Raw genomic sequence first — 21,274 nt, forward strand, 5'->3', positions numbered from 1 at the left:
AGATAAAGATTTGATAGAATAAGGCAATAGCTATCTGTCATTTTTTTACTTTTGCCAATATAAAATATGCTTTAATAGTACAATGTAATAATTTTGAGTAATTTTTATTCTTTTTTTTTTAAAAATGTATTTTTATTACTTTTAAACAAATATTTATAATTTTTTTAGGTCATTTATACATAATTTTTTAGGTCATTTTTTAAAAAATGTTTTTAAGGTAATCAACTTCCAAGACCTATAAATCATTAATAAAGACTATCGTTATTTTAATTCAAAAATCTTCATAAAAACTTGAAAATTTTACATTTATTGTTATATTTAACTATTTACAATGACATTTTAAAAATATTTAGATTAATTTTAAGCTATTGCCTATTTTAACATCATATATATCAAGAATTTATTCACATCATTCTAAATCTAAAACATATGAAATTTCATCTATTTTTTTGGTTAAACTGTAAGCCAAAATTTACTCAAAATTTAATAACAATAATATGATATAAATGTCTGTTTTATAGTAATTAATAATATACATATTATGGTTCAACAAAAAATAATTCAATTTAGCATATTACCAATGGTAAAATAAATTAATTTAAATAGCAATATAAATATACAAGATGATTCTTTTTATCATAAATTACTAATTATTTTAAAAACTATCAATACATTTTTAAACATTTATTTTTTTAAATTTACAATATAAATAAAACATTAAAAAAAATTTACATATTTTATAAAAGGTTTTAAAATAATGAGAAATTCATGACAAAAAATCACCTTGTATACAAGTATAATATAGTTAGTAGTTTTTATAAATAAGCTGACACATAGTTTCTGTCTAGAATTATTTTTTTGTATGCAATAATTAATCATTGAATTAAAATTTAATATATACTGTACTGATCTACTCATTGATGAGGTATATTTGATGCCAACTATACAGTACAGCAATTACTTCCAATTTTTTAATTATTAGAACTCAAGGATTCAGTTTACTGCTCAAGAATTAAAATCATTACAAGAACAAAATTTTTAAAGTAGAAAAAAAGAAACGCTTTTACATATCTACTGTTTAGGAAGTATGTCTAACTATTGTTGCTTTTGCATTTAGAAAACATATTGTCATATTTTTCAATTACTTCTAACCCATTGCCAATTAGTTATAGAATATACCATTATTAATCATTAGATTTTGTACAATGCTATTTGTTATGCTTTAACCCTAACTGAGTTTGTTCAAAATTATTGTTTTGAAATCGATTTATTTTTAATTCTTATTCTCAGAATTATAGCTACTTAATTGGTAAAAATATATAGACAGGCTTTAATTAGAATCAAATTTTAAAGTTGGAATCATAAAATATATTACAATGTTTTAATATTTTGCAATGCTTAGAATTTTTTAAATTATACACATGTAACTTGCAAAAAATTAAAATATCATAAAACAGCCAACGTTAAATAAAAAATTACAATTTTTATATTAAATACATGTATTAACAAACATGCATAATTTTTTATTCAATTAGTTTTTAATACCAAAAATATAAATGATAAAAAATTATTTAACAAATTAAATTTGAAATATTTAATAATTATTAAAATAATTTATTACGCTTATATCAACATGTAGAATTTATTATTTTGGAGTATAATACATAGCATCTATAAAATATCTTGTGATATCACCAACTATTGTTCTATCCGGCAATGTGGCAGACATTCCATACATAGCCATCTATAAAATCAAAATACTTAAAATTAAAAAAAAAAATCTTTTATTTGATTAAATAATTAACTTACTTTTCCAGAAAGTTGAACATTAGGAGTTTTTAATATTTCAATTAATTCTAGTTTTAAATCTTCAATAAATAATGAAGCTACACCAGGTTTTGAATGTAAATGTGTAATACAAATATGAATCCTATAAATATATGTTATTAAACAGAGAGATCATTTTTTAAGGTAACATCGAAGATATTGGCTAGATTACATTTGGATTGAATTGAAAATTTTGCAATAGAATTAAAAGTTTGAATAGTTTAAATAAATGTTTAAGTAGGTATTGATAGTTTGTAAACTAAAGTTCAAATTCAATCTAATGTAATCTAGCCAAAAAAGTTATTGCCCTGAATAAAATTATCATTTTATATACATATATACTATATATTATTCTTTAATCTGGTTTAAACTTTAATACTTAAACAATATGATTATTGTAATCAACTAAACCTTACCCAATTGGAAATTGTAAAGTATTTAAATTCCAACCTCTGGCATTTAATGCATCAGATAATCGATAAATATTAAAATCATTTGAACCAATTGCTATCACAGATGTAGTAGGCTTTCCAAAAATGAAAATACCCTTCATACTACGTAATCTGTAAATAAAATAATAATTTAATATTTTCAAGTATTTATGTCAATAAATTATACAAGTTTGAAAATGGAAAACTCATTCAATCATTTTATAAATTATTGTCCCATAATTAATTTTAATGTGACGAATAATAACCTACTTAGTAATATTTTTCTTATTATGTCTTTAGACTAGTGCTCAAAATTATAAATTTAAATTAAATTTAAACCTGATAATATATATTATTAAATTAAATCATGGTAAATATTATAATTTATTCTCAGTTCAATGTTTAAATTTACACAAAATAAAATGTTGAACAACTGTTTTTAAGTTTAATGAAAAAAAAAAATATACATATTATTTTTAATTTCTAGCATGGTGAACACTAAAAGAAATAAGATAATAATGTTCTGTGGATGACATATTAGTAATTAATCTAGTTTTAGTCAAGAAACTTTGGGTAATAGATATGCTAAAAAAAATTTACTATAAAAAGATATTACATAGTATTTGATAATCAAATGTTTCTAAAATGTGATTATTGATAAAACACTTACTGTTCTTCAATAAATATTTTAGTGTCCATAACTTCTTTTGTTGAAGTAATATAGCCATTCATACCAAAATACATTAAAGTGGCCCAGCATGCAGCAATTATACCTTAAAAATTACAGTATCATGTACAATATAGAAATAAAATTATGCATTTAATTTCATAATTTTTTGAAATTGTTATAAATTTAAACAAATATTATTACCCCCAGATCTTGATCCGCCTATAGTTGGTGAACCATAATGACCACCAGGCCATTCTGTGCACACATAATATTGGTTATGTCTATATTTTTTATCAGAATACAATATTACTGAAGAACCTTTGGGTGCATATCCATACTTATATGTGATTAAGTATGATGAAATTTAAAATAAATTTATTTAGTACATTATTTTGATTTAGAAATAAATAATTAAAGCATTAAAAAAGTACCTTGTGTGTATCAGCAGATATACTTGTAACACCAGGTAAAATAAAATCAAATGGAGGTAGTGGAAAACCTGCTTGTGGCATAAATGCTGCAATGAAACCACCTAAACAACAATCAACGTGGACTGGGACATTATACTTAAGACCTAAAGCTGATATTGCTTCTATATCATCAGATGTTCCATATGGGAAATTAGGAAATGATCCGACTAGCTGTAAGTATCATACATGGTTATGTATAATAAATAATAATATACTTTATGTTTATATTTATATTTAACAAAATAATTAATTAAAACTAAAATTTTGTTACAATCCCCTTCATTTTTTGTGCTATATAATATATTTATTAAAAATAATTGTATTATGTGTATTATGTTTTATGAGTTTCAATAAGGTAATTTACCAAGTTCTATAAGTATTTATAAATTAAGAATTGGCATTTATATTAATTTTAAATTATTAATAAATCTTTTATAACTCTAATATTAGACCATTACAATAATTTCAATCAATAGCTCTAAAAATTATTGTAAATGCTCTCTGGTACAAAAAAATCAAGATCTTCATAAAGACCTCCAACAACAAATAAACATTACAAAACATTTTAAAACAAACTAAAAGACTACTCTAATCCATCAATTCATCAAATGTCTTCCACAACTATCCCAAACAACATCACTCATCATCTAAACAGGGACTGGCCTCACGACCTATTAGATCTTGTGTTATTGTAATACTTTGGGTCAGTCATAAGAAAAAAAACAATTATTGAGTAATATTGTAGGTATGGGGCTAGTGGGTTTCTTCCTATTCAAGCTTTCATGTCATTGTTGTTTTTTATTTAAAAAGACGTTTATTGTGAAACACTGCCACAGATTGTAATTCTTATAATCAATAAAATAAAAAATAAAAAACTCAATGAAAAATTGCTATATATTAAATATTGTAAATTCTTCAAAAATGTATTCAATTTACTAATATTTAATTTATAAGTTAAGTTTCAAAGTCAAAAAAATGTCATCACTATTAGATATGTATTAAATTAGTGGTCTTCAACCGTTTTGGACTCGCAACCCAAGTTTTTGGGCTTGTATTTTTTGTGACTCAGTTAAGCTTTGTAGAAAAACAAAAAAAAGCTACAATTGCTTAATGCTTTATAGTAGTAATATTTTAACTGAATAGATAAAAATTATATTTTAGTAGGTACAATATTAAATAATTATGAATTGAAAATGTATAGAATGCATATGAAAAAATATAATAGAATAAAATACGATACAAAAAATTTAATCTGATATTTGTCCTTGAGTGTTTTCAGATAATAAATTCCATCTTGGCTAATTTGACTAGTGCATCTCTATATCATCTTTAATTTCAAGACTGTTTCGTTTTGACATATATTTCATCTAATAAACTTAAATTTTATTAAAAAAAAAGACTTATCGCAACCCAATTATAAATATTATGTGACTCATCAGTTGAATACCACTGTATTAAAATATATCATTATTTTAATGTTTATATTATAGTGATATTTATTAAATTTATATAAATAAATGTACATTATTAAGTGTAAAATATAAGAATTTATAATTTAAAATTAAAAATACAAGTCGTTTTGGAAAATAATGATTACCTTGAAAAGTATAAAGAGGCCCATAACTATTGAACAAAAACACCTAGGCATTTATTCATTTTGTTAATAATTTATTGATTTTAATTTTAAACCAATTGCTTTGTAGGGGTGAGGCATTATAATAATTAATATACAACAAGTATTGCCTGACCACTACCCCATTCATTTCTTATGTTTAATAGAACACAATAGGTTACAATACTACTATTTTTCTGAATACATTTTAAATCAAAACTTTAAAGGTTATTCTAACTTCACCTACTTATTTGTCAAAGCCTAATTAACAAAAGCTCCACCAGTTAAATTAATTACACATCCGTTTAATTTTTTTTTTTAATTTGTATGTTTAAAATATGTAATAATATATAATTAGCTTACCAGCAATGTATTCTTTGTTATTGCATTTTCCATTTTTTTTAAATTAACTGCATAAGTATCAGGATATAATTCAATGTGTACAATTTTAATGCCAAAATAAGCAGCAGCTTTATCAAATGCAGGATGTACCGATCGTGGAACTATTATTTCACCTTTTTTAATACCGCGTTCACTTTTTCCAAAATCTCTATAAGATTTACATGCCATTATAATTGATTCTGTTCCACCACTAGTCATCTTAAGTAAAATAAATAATAAAATTAATGATTATTAATCTATTTTTTTTATTTTTTTTGTTATAACATACTGTTCCACAAGCATTGGAATCCCCATGAAATAGATTTACAACTAAACGTACAACTTCTGCTTCCATTTTACAAATTCCTGGAAATATATCTGAGTGCAGAGGATTTGTATAAGAAGCCAAACCATATACTTCAGTAAGCAACTTAATTAGTTCTTCATCATAATAATAAATAGCACCAGAAATAAACCCCTCTTTCCATTTATATTTACCTAAAAAAAAAGTAAACTTTGTAAATAATGCATATGAATTTAGAAAAAAAAAAAAACTATATCTTACCAAGATCTAAATACCTATTTACAGTTTTAATTAATTCATCTCGAGGAATTCCTTGTGATGGGAGTTCAACAATGTATTTTTCACTCTTGGTATTTTCAATAACTTCATTTTCAAAAAGGTCAGAAATTTTTTTAGTTTCTTCTTCGACTTGTTTTTTGAATTTTGGTATTTTTTTAATTTGCGTAAATGTAAATTTTTTAAATCTGTTATACAAACCTAAAAAATGTAGTCAGAAAATGTATATGATTATTTAGTAAGTAGAAAAATGTTATATAAATAGATTTTACAAAAATATTAGAAGTATTTTTGCTGTTCAAATAGTTGTATGTAACTGGTAACTACTAATACACTATTAAAAAAATAAAGAATTTATGTGAACATTAAAATTGTTTTATAATATATTTTTAAAAATCTTAAACTCTAATAAACATGGCGATAATATTTAATGAATCACCTTATATTTTTATAGCTGTATATAAATTACACACTTTTTACAACAATGATTCAATTCAAAAAAAGAATACAAAATATAGATATCTACAGTATTTAAAATATAAAATCTAATAATGGGTAAAATAACATAAATAGTTTAAAAAATAAAAAATTATAAACCAATAACAACGTATTTGTATTAATAGCTACTACTTAATTTTTGGAAACATCTGGTAAAATTATAGTCATTTTCTAGGGCTTTACAATAATACAATCAATTTGTATTTATTTGTGAATACCTTAAAAAATAATATCTTTTTACTTAAGCTTTGTAAGTCTAGATTTGATAGTTAATTTTATTAGGTAGGTATAAACCACCTATAAGAAATGAAATAATTGTTTGTTTAGAAATCAGAAGTGAGAAAATGTAATGAAATACTAAAATTATTTTAGCAATATATAATTCAATTTTAAGATTAGGGATTACTTTAAAACTTTTAGTATGATTAGTATTTTGATTTTCTAATTTAAAATAAAAGAAACTTGCTTTCATCTTGACATAAAAAATTCCATAGCCAATAAGATGTTAATATACTGGAAGCTGTGATAGAAGCAACTTGCCAAGGTTCCCGTTGTCCAAACAAATTATTAACTGAATTTTTAGTTAACAAAATGCTATTGTTAACCAAATCCATATTAAACTCAATAATTGGAATGATCTATAAAAATGGTGAAAAAAAATAGGTATAAAATATTAATTGGTTAAAATGACAAGTATTTTTTATGTCATAACTTTAGTCAACAACTTTGATTAATTTAATATTCATTAATTCTAAAGCATAATTTTATTCTTATTGGTACAATAATAAAATGGCGAATTATTAATAGTTGGTAATTAAGTACTAAATAAAGTATAATAAAGAATTTGAATACAAACGTGATGATAAGATCTTATAAATTTTCTAAAATGTCATGATTAAGCATTTTTTTTTTTTTTAAATAACATTCAACGTTAAAAAACTAAAAATACTCACTTCGGTATATTATATTTGATGACGGTATTTTAAGTTAAACAAATCGTCATTGAACCATAATATATTACGATATAGACCACAGACGTTGCACAATGTTTGTTTTTGTATAATTATATTATAATTTGATTAATTTTATAATCATTGAACATTCAAATTTATAGTCGGCACAATCGCAACAGATAATTTATGGCATTTCCTCGATTATTGTCAGAATAATACATTAACATGATATTATGAAGTGCACATAGTTACATGTCGAACGGTCATTAACGTGCACTAAATGCGTGTGACTTGTGGATGTGGAACTGTGAACCGTTAATCGTCATATATATAATATATATGTTATACTGATGTCTAGTGTATATAGTACGCGCGAGGATCCATGTGAGAATATGAAGGCCGACGGGTATTGGGCCATGTTACGAAAACCAATAGGGAAGAAGGAATCAGGGGGAAAGTGACAGGAAATAGCCTATAAGCCGATTGAGTTGTACAGACGTGCAGTGCGCCAGTGCGGGTGTACCATAGTAAGTGGAACACACTTGTCGTTGGTCGGTGAGTAGGTTATATTCTGTGGTTGAGGTGTACTACGGTGACTCACAGTCAATACACATTTAACTGTGTATTAGGTCGCTATTAATTTGTATTATAAATACAAAAGTGCCTTGACAGAAAAAAAATTCAAGGTTCTCTAGTGCGACTGTAACGCCTGTACGCACATAATTATTATATGAAATTTGAATGTAGTATGTTTACAAATGATTATTGTAATTATCGTTAGTAAATATAACACCTAAAAGCCAGCCTACAATAATATGGTACTATTGTCTGTGTCTGTCAGCACACTACGTCGTCTACCTTTTTGAACATATTTAAATATATAATAGGAAGTGATCAAGTAATCACAAGTTCACAAGTAACAACGTTTGTCTGCCCGCATCTAGTGTTCTACACCTAACTGTCTAACCACCTAGGTCTACATTTCATAAGCACCGTGTTTAGTGTGTAGACATGTAATAAAATATCGTAATACACATTAATACATTATACCTGTTTACCTATAGTTAATTTTTTTCTTTAACATTTAATCTAATGGGAGAACGAAATATGACCTTGAAAAAGTAATACGACAGTGTGACCACTAGTCCTATCATGCATCTCCTCGTTCTCATAGTACCCATTTGTGGGTTATCAAAACTCCAGAACGGAACAAGTAGTGATAACAGGTAAAAATCAGGACACGGTAATAATAATAATAATAATAAATAATTAAAATTAGTACTATAATAGCTGATTTTTAAAGATTAAGAGTTAAATAGCTGTATAATGATTAATAAAAATGTTCTTTACAAATGATTATTAATGAATAAGTAATGATGAGTAATTGAGCGTATTATGTAGTAATTAGTAAGTACTAAGTGTTTTCAATACTGAGTATAACTGTTATGAATATTGAATAAAATGTAATTCATTGTTGAAAATACTGAAACTATAATGGAATGTATAATTAAATTATTTTATTATTTTATTGTTATTCACCGTACTATAAATTCAATCTCAGTATTTTAATATTAAAGTTCACTCGATATTTATGTTTCTTAGTCATTGACTAATTAGTTGGCAAACATTTTTTCTATTATTATTACTAATAAAAGTATAAATTATGTGAAATAAATTTATGTAGAACAATAAATACGGTTCTATACTATTGTTTATTTTACCAACAACATCACACAATATTATAATGGCAAATACTGGAGTATTGCCTTTTGTACGAGGTGTAGATTTCAGTAACAATGATTTTAAAGTAAGTAAATTATATTGTTTTGTTCCGTTATTACATTTATTTATACAGATTTTTACACTAATTTTTGGTCATTCATGTAGTTAGTTTTTATTATAATATTTTTATAAAGTGTGAAAATGTATTAATTTTGTGTGAGCATGCAAGATTTTTCAATTGTAATCATATTAAATTAAGTAATAAATCTACAAAGTGTTTAGTTCATAAGTCTTAAATAAGAAATAAACTATATCAGTTAGGTTAGTAAAATTACAAATCTTCACAAATAATTTTTTTGAATTATGAAAAAAATTTAAAATTGTTATTTTTTGCTTAAAAGTAAAATATATAATTTCTTCCAAATTTAAAATTAAAATATATGAAATAAAAAACATTGTATAAATGTATTTTTTTAGGTTTATTGGTTAGTGATTATAATATTAACTACTTATGATGAACGTTGTAATTAATCTTAAACTATAAAAATTGAGTTATGTGCATTTCTAATATTGTATTAATACTATGTTTAAATTGTTACAAAAACCACTAATTGGGTCCAGCAAAAAAAAATTGATATTTATGTATAAAAATTTCAAATATCTCAATGATTATTTGTGTATGAATTGCAACAAAATAAGAAAATCATTATGTATTAATTAATTATCAATTTCTTATATATTTAAGAATATATGTTGGTGGAATTATACTTATTTTTTACTATAAATTTGTAACATGTTAAATATTTTGAATACTTTTAAATTAGTATATATTTAGAATAATGTATGAGGAACCTTGTATTTAATTTTTTATTGAAATTAAAAAAAAAAAATCTAAAATGTAAAAATGTCTATAAATAACTCATATAGCATCAAAATATTTTAGTTACATCAAAAAACAAAGTTGATCTTATCAAATACTAATTTTACATTAAAATTTCTATTTTTCACAATTATTTCAAGTAATACTCAGAATTTTGATACCTTAAAAGTATCAAATAGTTTTATCTAATTTGCAATCAGGAAGTACCTTTGAAAAAAATATCTAATTTTTCCTTATTTAATTCAATAAATTCATCATATTCCGCTAAGAATTAAAAAATTTAATTTAGTTTTTAAAACAAAAATATAATGAATTTTTAATCAATAATGTTTTTGTATTATTAAAAAAAAAAAATAAACAAATATAGTAGAACCTCATAAGACTAATTGGTTCTCTAGGTTATGTGGCTTAATGAAACTCCACATTAAACAAAGTAATCTGAAAACCTGTATTGTAGATTTAAGAATATGTATTATAATATACAACATGCTTACATAGCATTAGGCTCTATAAAATTATCATACAGATTTGAGGAAATTGCTGATTTTTTGTTGTCTTCCTTTCTCATTAATTTCTATATTAAATTATATCGACACCTCTAATGTTTATAAAATGCAGATATGTTTTCATTGTTGTTATTTTCAAAATATTTATGACCGTGTTTGGATGGTTTTTAATTTTGTAAGTTATGGATTTGGGGTAATAATGTACATCACTCCATCCCTTTTAGAGCATTCTTAATTAAAATGTGATAACCTAGATCATCTTCATCTACTTCTAGCCACAACTCAATGAAACTTATTTTTTATCACCTTAACGGAATGTGTTTCCAATCTAGTATCTGGCTTAATCTCTTTATTTATTAAAAGTTTATCAAAATGATTGTGTTTTATCGTTAATAGCAGATGCAAAATTTTATAACATGAATTAAACACGTAATCTTTGAGATTCTATAACATGTTAATCCACTTCTATCTTCTTTACTGGCACCTGGTTTCTCAAGATACAAAATTTAATTTTAAAGTTTCTTTATTTATAAACGCTTAGCTTTATAGATGCCGCCTTGATTCATTGGTTAGATTACAGAAGTTGTGTTTGCTGGCTAGATTTTATTTTAAGATAAACATCAAAACAGCCTTGAATGACTGTTAAGATTAAGTGAAGTCAATCTAATGAGGTTCTACTGTATTATTGGTTTTTTACTATAATCATTGGCTGTAGCATAAATGTTTTATTTTCATGCCAAAACTTAGTCTAAGATACTATGTTAAATATTGTAGCAACAATTAACAATGATACTAATATAGTTCCATTGTTTAGATAATTACTTTGAATTAGTATTTAGAGATATTTAAAATTTTAAAATTTTATTCTTTACCCAAAATTGCATTAAAACTGCCTTTATTTAACCCTTTAAGTATATGTCTTATGTATCTATCAATTAATATTTTGTCTATCTCGACTCTTAAAAAATTGTAATAAATCATGTTTTAATTATACTAGTCTTATTCCTCAATTAAAAATTAACTTTTTTTTTAGTCATCAAAATTTCCTTCTGCTGTTATGTCAATGTCAAGTGTTCAATGGCTGAATTTAAATAGAGTAAAATTACATGAAATTCCAGAAGAAATTGGAAAACTTGGAAAATTAGTATGTATTTATTATATTAATATACATAAATATTTTTTATACTTTGCTTGTATATATATATATATATATAAGTTTTTGTTATTTGACTTGTGTAATAAATAAAATATTTTTGTTTGACACTATATGTTAGCAAATTGTAAATTTGTAACTTATTTTCAGTAAACTCAATATCATAATATTTAAATTAGTAATTTATTTATTTATAATTTAGGAGCATTTGTCAATTGCACATAATAATATTGAAAGATTATATGGAGAACTTACAGAACTATGCTCATTGAGGTCATTAATTGCTCGTCATAATTGCATTAAGAGTTCTGGTATACCTCAAGAACTTTTTTACAATAATCAAACAACAACTGAATTGACAACTTTGGATTTAAGCCATAACCGATTAACTAGAATACCAGATGGTTTAGAATCATCTTCAAGTCTTCTAGTGTTAAATCTTTCTCATAATAGGTAATATTTAAAATTTAAACTGTTGTTATACTTACTCTTACTCTAGACCAGGAGTCGGTAAACTTTTCATAGGAAAGGGCCATTTTTTTAAAAAGTTACTAAACCATAGTCCAGAGAGTCACACAGGTTAAACAACCTTTTAGGGGTATACTATTGTCTCGATAAATTGATAAACTGATAAATTTTCAAAAGAGCTGCTAATTGCATATTAAGGAGCCGTAGGTGCTACCATAGTATATAGCAAGAAGGGTCAACATTAATAGATTTTGTGGACCACATAAATCAAATACTATGATACTAAAAGCCAAAATGTTTATATATCCATTTTATATAATTTGATAATTTTTTATGAAATAATACTTAAAAAATTAAAATTTATAATAATATTTAGTAAAATTTAATATTTACAAAAAAGATGCGAGTCACATGTGGTAAGCAACTTGCAAGTTGACCACTTATCGTATATAGGCTTTAGACCTACTAATACAAACTAAAAATATTTAAAAATATTTTTTATTATCTCATATAATTAAAATTTTCTTGATCTTTAATCACTTTGTTTTATAGATTTTGCAGCATTAATAAATTTTTTTAGAATTTTTATATAGATAGTTACAATTAATTAATGATCTTTATTAAAAATATTAAAGCTTTTTAAAAATATTAAATTAATGAAGTTTGTATTTTAGAACATGTTATGTACTTGTATAGAGCAAGAACATGCTAAAACTTAGAAAGTTTAATTTTCTAAATAAGTGACTTTTTAAATATTTATTTTTTTTTTTTTTTAATGATTAATAGGGAAAAATAGTAGATATAGGAAGTTAGTAGAATTTAGTTATAATGGCATTTTGTAAGTCTTAACAATTTTTTGCTCTTTAAATATGCCATTAAGATAACAATCGGAAAATATTTTAAACACAGTATCAAAAATGGAATACTATTTCAACATCTATTGGCTTCAGATTAAAGATTATATTTTATATTTGTATAATTAACAATAATTTTTATTAAGGTTTTTTTTTTTTTTTTTTAGGATAAGTTCCATTCCTAATCAATTATTTGTTCATCTGACAGATTTATTGTCATTAGATTTAAGCAATAATGAATTACAAACACTCCCACCACAAATGAGGAGATTAACAAATTTGCAGACATTAATGTTAAATCATAATCCATTAGACCATTTTCAGTTAAGGTAAATATTTATCATTTTTAAAATTATAATAATTATATTTTATAAAATAATTTACTTTAAATAACTAACAATTCTAAAAATATTGTACAGAAAGTTTTAAGTATTACATTTTTGGATTACATACAAGTTAATATTCTCATTGAAAATATTACACCTCTAAATTATTTGGTTTTTTAAGAAATGTTGTAAGAAATTAATTGTTTTCTATAAAATATTTTAAAATAACTCTGTTTATAATATTATTAATAAAATATTATTTAATTAAAAATCATATTATTTTAAATTGAAGATTTTACTAAATAATTTTTGCTGTATAAATATTTTTAATTATACATTTATTGTAGTTACTGTAAATTGTGAAGAAATAACATTATTTTAAATCATGTATTGTTATATATTCTAGACAATTACCATCTATGAAAAATTTAACAACGCTACATATGCGCAATACTCACCGAAATTTAACAAATATGCCTCCAAGTCTTGAAACGTTGACATCCCTAACAGATTTAGATTTGAGCTGTAATCAACTACCAAAAGTACCAGATGCACTTTACACATTGACTAATTTAAAAAGATTAAATTTGTCATCAAATCTTATCATAGAGCTTTCATTAGCATTAGGTATATATTTTAGGCATTAATTTTTATACATTAAATTTTAGTTTTTAATCATAAAGTTTTAAGAGTATTCTCTTATTAATAATTTTTTTTTTAGAGGTTTGGCAGGAACTTGAAGTTCTTCAACTTTCAGACAATGAATTGACATCTTTACCAGCTTCACTTTGTAAGCTATCATCACTCAAACGGTTATATGTAAACTACAATAAACTTGATTTTGATGGTATTCCTTCTGGAATCGGCAAATTATCTGCAATGGAAGTTTTTTCTGCGTGTGGAAATTTGTTAGAAATGATTCCAGAAGGTTTATGTAGGTGAGTAATTTTATAATTTTTTCCTTAAAATAAATGTAATATACTTTTTATGAAATAATGATTTTTCCTTTTTTTATTGTAGATGTGGAAGCTTAAAAAAACTCTTACTTGGCTCTAATAAATTAATTACTTTACCTGATACGATTCACTTATTAAAAGACATAGAAGTCCTTGATTTAAGTAATAATCCAAATTTAATAATGCCACCAAAACCTACTTCTACTGCAACTGATGGATTACAATTTTATAACATTGATTTTTCTCTACAAAACCAATTAAGACTTGCTGGAGCTGTAGTTCCAAATTCTATACAGCCATCTCAAGGTAAGTTTTTTTAAACTGGTGTAATTATGTTTAATATTTAATGTATTAATTAATTATGTTATTTATTTTCAAGCTTCTACCCGTGATCCAATTGCTCGTAAATTAAGATTACGTAGAAGCAAAAGGGATCATGAAGAAGAAAAACAAGCAAAAATTCTCAAAGTATTTGAATATATAATTTTATTTTTCAATATAACTTTGATGACTATATATTGTCTTTGGAATTTATTAATTTATCTTGTATTGTAATATTTATTTTTTGAAATTGACTATTTAAGATCATTCTATTTAATACTAATTTCTTAGAATTATTATTTAAAAAAAAAAAAAAAATGTTTACAATACACATTTTAGCTTGAAGCACAGTTGATAATTTATATTTTACAGGGTATGCAAGACATAGCAAATGATAAAAACAATGAAACTTTTGATGATAGTATAAAAGCAGAGTCATTAAAGTAATTTAAAATATTTGTTTTATTATTTTAAATAAATTGTGTTTCATAGTCAGTTTATTCTTATAAATATTTTTTAGACCTAAAAGATGGGATGAAGGATTAGAAAAGCCTGCAGTTGATTATGGTGAATTATTTGAAGAAGGAACTGGTAGACTTCCTGGTCTTAGTGTTTGGGAAATAGAAAATTTTTTGCCAAACTTGGTTGATGAAGTAGCTTATGGTAAACTGTATAGAGGAGATTGTTATATTGTTCTGCATACAACTGTTAATGCTACATCAGATAGTTTATGTTGGAAAATTTTTTTCTGGATTGGAGATAATGCTTCTGTAAGTGAAATTTTAAACATTGAAATAAGTTATAATATTAAATACATTTTTTAAATATTTATATACAGCTTGATAAAAGAGCATGTGCAGCTATACATGCTGTTAATTTAAGAAATTTTTTGGGAGCTGAATGTAGAACTATACGTGAAGAATTAGGTGAAGAATCAGAAGAGTTTTTATCATTATTTGATTCACCGTTGGTTTATATTGATGGAGGTCGTACTGCTAGTGGATTTTATACAGTAGAAGATATTGTATGTTGTCTTATTATAATTTATTAGTAATTCTAATATATGATATAATATGATTCTTTATATTTATTTATAGACTTATTTCACACGCATGTTTAGAGTACATGCTCATGGAACTTCTGTTCATTTAGAACCTGTCAAATTATGTTATACATCTTTGGACATTGGATATGTATTCATTTTAGATGCTGGTTTATCAATTTTTTTATGGCAAGGTACTAAAGCAAAAAACACGCTTAAATCAAAAGCAAGGTAAAATTGGTTTAAATTTTAAAATATTAAATTATTAAATTACATCTAAAGTATGAATAATTATTCTAAAAGATTATTGGCTGAAAAAATAAACAAAAACGAAAGAAAAAATAGTGCAGAAATATTTATTGAAGAATTTGGCGAAGAAAGTAAAGAATTTCGGGTTTTATTGGAAATGGATGATACATTTGACTCTTTTGTTGATATACAAGCAAGTAGTATTAGTTTCATAAAATACACCTTAGCTAAAATTGTAGTTATTTTTAATTAAATTATAATTTCATTTTTATTACTACTTTGTATTAAAACCTTTAGTATTAATATTTTTATTTTTTGATGAAAATATATTATTATATTATTTTAATTTATATTAGGCTAATGTGGATGAAAACTTTGAACCACCATGTCCACGTTTATATCAAGTTAAATTGGGTATGGGCTACTTAGAATTACCTCAAGTTGAGATATTACATAATACTTTAGAACATTCACTTTTAAATTCTAAAAATGTATATATTCTCGATTCTTCTACTGACTTATATGTTTGGTAAAACAATTAAATTAATTGAAGTATATTTAATTAAATTTATTTAAGTTATTTGTTATTTTTAACTGAAGGTTTGGAAAAAAATCAACACGGTTGGTGAGAGCAGCTGCTGTTAAACTCTCTCAAGAATTATTTGCTATGATTGAGCGTCCAGATTATGCCTTAACAATGCGAATTCAAGAAGGAAATGAACCTCAAATTTTCAAAATAAGATTTGTTGGGTGGGAAGAAGTGATTGCCGTAGATTTTACTCGAACAGCAGAATCTGTTCAAAAAACTGGTGCAGACCTAACTAAATGGGCTATGAAACAAGAAACTAAAGTAATCATTGCAAACAATAATTTTTTTTTTTTGATATCTTCTTAATAATGTGTTATTGTTTTATGTTACTTTTTTAAGCATGATTTAGCAGCATTATTTACTCCACGTCAGCCACCAATGTTGTTTAATGAAGCATTACAATTGATGCAAGACTGGAATGATGATTTAGACCAAATGGAGTCATTTGTTTTAGAAGGAAAAAAATTTGTGAGATTACCTGAAGATGAACTAGGACAATTTTATAGCAAAGATTGTTACGTATTTTTATGCCGTTATTGGGTACCTGTTGATGATGAAGAAGGAAATGAAGATATTTCAGATGGTCAACCAGAAGATTTCCAGTGTGTTGTATATTTCTGGCAAGGAAGAGATGCCTCAAATATGGGTTGGCTGACATTTACTTTTAGGTAATTTAAATATTTTTCTTTAAACTCTTCTTTTAATACTGATTTTATTACTTTAGCTTAGAGAAACAATTTAAGGCTATGCTTGGTGAAAAACTAGAAGTAATTCGTACTCATCAACAACAAGAAAATATTAAATTTTTGTCTCATTTTAAAAGAAAATTTGTAATACATTCTGGTAAAAGAAAAATAAAATCAGCACCAGTTCAACTTTATCATTTAAGATCTAATGGTAGTGCACTGTATTCAAGGCTTATTGAAATCAAACCAGATGCGAGAAATTTAAATTCAGCATTTTGGTAATCTTATTTACATTACATCATTGTATTATATCAATTAATTGCTTATTATTAATTTCTAGTTATATTTTAAAAGTTAAATTTGATCAAGAAGATACTAATGGAATTGTATATTTGTGGGTTGGATCGAAAACTGACCCAGAAGATATAAAATTAGCTGAAGAAATTGCTGATGATATGTTTAATGATGCAAGTATTACAAAAATCAATAATAAATGAGTATTAAAATTAATACTAAATTATTTTAACTATTAGGCATGGACTAGTTTACAAGTAATAAATGAAGGAGAAGAACCCAATAACTTTTTCTGGGTTGCATTAGGCGGTGAAAAGCCTTATGAGCAAGATGCAGAATATATGAAATTTACAAGATTATTTCGATGTTCTAATGAAAAGGGTTATTTCACTATATCAGAAAAATGTTCAGATTTTTGTCAGGTTAATGTTAACATTTTTGTATTTTTGAAACACCTCCTCACCCTTTAACTATTTATTATTATTATTATTATTATTGTTGTATAAAGATTAAACTCTTATTTTAATTCTTATAGTTACTAAAACGTTATTTATTTTTAATAGAATATAATAAGTATTTCAAATCATTTCTACTATATGTACAGTTAATAAAATATTTAAAAATCTTTAATTTTAGGATGATTTAGCTGATGATGATATAATGATCCTTGACAACGGGGAGCAAGTATTTTTATGGCTTGGTGCTAGAAGCAGTGAAGTAGAAATAAAATTAGCTTATAAATCTGCTCAGGTAAGATATTTTATATCAATATTAAATTAATCATATTGTTTAATATTTAGTGACCCTGTAGAATGCTTATAATAATGAATATTAAATAGCAAAAGATTTAATATATTATATAAAAATGTATAATTTTGATAATATGTTTAAATTTTGTCAATTATATTAATTTATATATCCTTGTAAAAAGGACTCAGCCCGTATGATATATAATTAATAAATAAATAAATGATCAGAAACTAATGCACATACATAAGGTTTACTTCAATGGTTAATTGGAAGAAACTATTTAGTATTTCTTTTGTAATATTATTAAATGAATAATGTTATTAAGTGATTTTATTTTTGTCTCTTTTTGGCAAATAAATTATTATTTTATCTTATCTTATTAAAGACTTTATTAATTATTAATAACTAACAAGTAGTCAATCATATTGAATTAAATAATGGATCATAGATTTTTTAAATTATTAGTTGTTAAATCTATTTATAAGATTAATTATCTTCTCTTATTCAATAATACAAAATTAATGGCATTGTATTTATATAATATACAAAAATATTTTTACAATTTTGTGTTTTCATTTCTATAATAATACATTCAATTTTTTACAGGTTTACATACAACATCTAAGAGTTAAACAACCGGAAAAACCACGAAAATTAATGTTGGCATTGAAAAACAAGGAATCGCGTAGATTTACAAAATGTTTCCATGGTTGGAGCTCTCATAAAAAAACACCAGAATAGTTATGGAACTTTATTGTTACTTAAATTAAACTTTTATAGATTGTAAAAAAAAATTTAATACCCTTCAGAGACTTTTCCTTTATATTTGACATATAGATGTATACATAGTAAATTAATACTTTATTTTTACATAAACTTCAACATGTTATTAATTAAACATAAAATAATGCATTATACAAATATATATAAGTCCAATCTCTTGTGACTCAAATTTTTTTTTTTAAATTTTAAATATTACCTTTTTTTAATATCGTGTAAAGTCAAACTATGTTTTTATTTGTGTATGTATTGATGATATTTAGTTGAAAAAGTGGTTTAATTTTCAACCATGAAAGTGATTTTAGACAAAAAATTGGATCTAGTTTATACTTTAAATTAGTCAATATAGAAATATTCCAGTATTTTTCAATGTAATAGAATCAACTAGCAATAATTAACACACGATAATTAGTTCACTATTAACTTTATTAATATTACCATTGATTTTAAAATCAATGGTATTGCTCAACTCAATATATTACAAATTACAATTCACATAAAGGAAGCTTGAAAAACCTTCCGAAGGGTTTCCTCTCTATGAGGACAACTAGCTGTTGGGTACTATTATGTATTTAACCTTAACATTTTAGGAGAAAACAGCCTTCATTTACAGCGGCGAAACCACAATTCTATCAATTAGACATTAATTTTCAAAACAGTTTGACTATTAATAATTATTAAACTATTTATTGGCATTTGAGTTTTACATTTTTTTTTATAAATTTTCATAAAATATGTTCATTTGTCAATTACTAGTTACCACTTTGAATTAACCATTAAGTCCATCATTTACTGTACGTAATTATAAAAACAATTCGGACATATGACATATAACTAGAATATTTTCAGTGAGTCTAACATCAATGTATTACAACGCTGTCAAAAAATTACTTTTTGAATTATCACTGCAGCTTATTAGCTCTAAAAAATCAATGCAATTTGCTATTATATTATGCTACATACAAAAACAGATGAAATCTAAAGATTTGTTCACTAACATGAGACAAGGCTAGATCACTATATCGATCCATCAATTATCCAATAACTCAAAAACTCTTAAAATATCAAACTTCATAAACATTTAAAACCATACAACTTAGCTTAAAAATTTAAATTAAGGATACGAGCCACTTCATGGTAATTGTGGCTTTATCAATGTCTAATATGTTATAAAAACCTTTGAGTCATCTAAATAATACTTCAAGGCATCAAAATAAATTATATCAACTAAGAAAACTATATAGTCATAATACTTATTTATAATCATTAAAATTTTCAAAAATTTATAAATTATTTAATATTTTAAAATTCATATTAAAATTTTTTTATATCTGAAGATTTAAAAATTGAATGCAAGATTCCTCATAAGTCATAAATTTTTCTACCTAAAACAAATAAAAAAAAAGTATTGCAATCACATTAAATGTTTATGAGAAATTGAAATTAAAATTTTATAACATTGGACATTCAACAGTTAAATAAAGATTTCTTTTCAAACAATTGTTGTTATCTATTTTGTTAAAATTAAAAATAAAACAAAACTAATGTCAATAAAAATGTTTTTGCTTGATCATAAAGCTTGACAATCTAATAGTAGTTCATTAATTGTTCTTATAGTTACACAAAAATATTTAAAATATATTTAGTTTATTTTTGAAAGCATTTGACATTTATATTTTAACAAAATTATGAAAATTTACAAATTATTTTGCAGTTAAAAATTTAAAAAATGTTCAATTTTTGTAGTTTAAATGAGAATTTAGAAATTTAAAATAAAGTTGTGAATAAGTATAACATATACTTTTATGTTCAAATTTGGACTAAAGTAAATGTTTAAAGTATTAATTACGATATTGATTTATATTATTATTATAGTTCAAAAGTTCAAAAACATTATTTATGAATAAATAAAACTTTTACATTTGTTATTACTTATTGTATATGCTCAATATTTTCAAATGCAATGTTTTTGGAAAAGTGAATTCTACCTGCTGAATTGCTAATAATAATATAAATTAGGTGCTTTGCTTACCAAGACTACAGTCCTACTATCAATATTAAAAAATATAACATACTAACAAGCTATTTCCACTTAGAATTGTTTTTTATCTACTTACAATATTATTGAATTAGAATTTTACACATACTACAGTAGAGCAGAACCCATTTAATGTGGAGGGTAAAGTAATTCAAATAAACATCCACAAAATACACTTTAATTAATTTAACAGTTTTATAAGATAAAATACATTTTTAATTGCATACTACAAAGCAAA

The 21,274-nt window shown here is 23.9% G+C and overlaps 2 protein-coding genes across 3 annotated transcripts; one reads left to right on the plus strand and one right to left on the minus strand.

Moving 5' to 3' along the window:
• Positions 1 to 1,612: 1,612 nt before the first annotated feature.
• Positions 1,613 to 7,986, minus strand: LOC112594491 (sphingosine-1-phosphate lyase). 2 transcript variants are annotated; one of them, XM_025339295.1, is made up of 11 exons: positions 7,423 to 7,986; positions 6,936 to 7,107; positions 5,957 to 6,172; positions 5,681 to 5,889; positions 5,374 to 5,610; positions 3,360 to 3,569; positions 3,130 to 3,265; positions 2,929 to 3,031; positions 2,244 to 2,390; positions 1,810 to 1,930; positions 1,646 to 1,744 (listed from the first exon to the last, which is right to left on the minus strand). In XM_025339295.1, exons 2-11 carry the CDS (start codon positions 7,081 to 7,083, stop codon positions 1,646 to 1,648), a joined length of 1,626 nt encoding a protein of 541 aa, XP_025195080.1. In that variant the 5' UTR covers positions 7,084 to 7,107; positions 7,423 to 7,986. The 2 variants fall into 2 exon arrangements, with proteins under 2 accessions (XP_025195081.1, XP_025195080.1); XM_025339296.1 differs by lacking the exon at positions 7,423 to 7,986 and having other exon boundaries at positions 1,613 to 1,744; positions 6,936 to 7,083.
• An 824-nt stretch (positions 7,987 to 8,810) lies between these two features.
• LOC112594492 (protein flightless-1) lies at positions 8,811 to 19,132 on the plus strand. Its single transcript, XM_025339297.1, has 22 exons — positions 8,811 to 8,829; positions 9,107 to 9,229; positions 11,564 to 11,674; positions 11,886 to 12,136; positions 13,173 to 13,334; positions 13,738 to 13,958; positions 14,053 to 14,269; positions 14,352 to 14,593; positions 14,667 to 14,755; positions 14,981 to 15,051; positions 15,129 to 15,378; positions 15,447 to 15,632; positions 15,706 to 15,881; positions 15,954 to 16,092; positions 16,256 to 16,428; positions 16,500 to 16,749; positions 16,828 to 17,156; positions 17,213 to 17,452; positions 17,515 to 17,641; positions 17,708 to 17,890; positions 18,105 to 18,218; positions 18,825 to 19,132. Exons 2-22 carry the CDS (start codon positions 9,167 to 9,169, stop codon positions 18,957 to 18,959), a joined length of 3,729 nt encoding a protein of 1,242 aa, XP_025195082.1. The 5' UTR covers positions 8,811 to 8,829; positions 9,107 to 9,166; the 3' UTR covers positions 18,960 to 19,132.
• The last annotated feature ends 2,142 nt before the right edge of the window (positions 19,133 to 21,274 follow it).

This window comes from Melanaphis sacchari, unplaced genomic scaffold (assembly GCF_002803265.2).
Source record: "Melanaphis sacchari strain LSU unplaced genomic scaffold, SCAv2.0 Contig22_pilon_pilon, whole genome shotgun sequence".
In the NCBI taxonomy this organism is placed as follows: domain Eukaryota; kingdom Metazoa; phylum Arthropoda; class Insecta; order Hemiptera; family Aphididae; genus Melanaphis; species Melanaphis sacchari.

Coding starts and splice junctions, on each gene's coding strand:
- LOC112594491 (XM_025339296.1), bottom strand. CDS start 7,083: ATGGATTTGGTTAACAATAGCATTTTGTTAACTAAAAATTCAGTTAAT. Junction 2,391..2,928: donor AAAATATTTATTGAAGAACA/GTAAGTGTTTTA, acceptor TTTTATTTACAG/ATTACGTAGTATGAAGGGTA. Junction 1,745..1,809: donor ATGTTCAACTTTCTGGAAAA/GTAAGTTAATTA, acceptor TTGATTTTATAG/ATGGCTATGTATGGAATGTC.
- LOC112594492 (XM_025339297.1), top strand. CDS start 9,167: ATGGCAAATACTGGAGTATTGCCTTTTGTACGAGGTGTAGATTTCAGT. Junction 11,675..11,885: donor TTGGAAAACTTGGAAAATTA/GTATGTATTTAT, acceptor TTTATAATTTAG/GAGCATTTGTCAATTGCACA. Junction 16,093..16,255: donor ACTCTTTTGTTGATATACAA/GCAAGTAGTATT, acceptor AATTTATATTAG/GCTAATGTGGATGAAAACTT.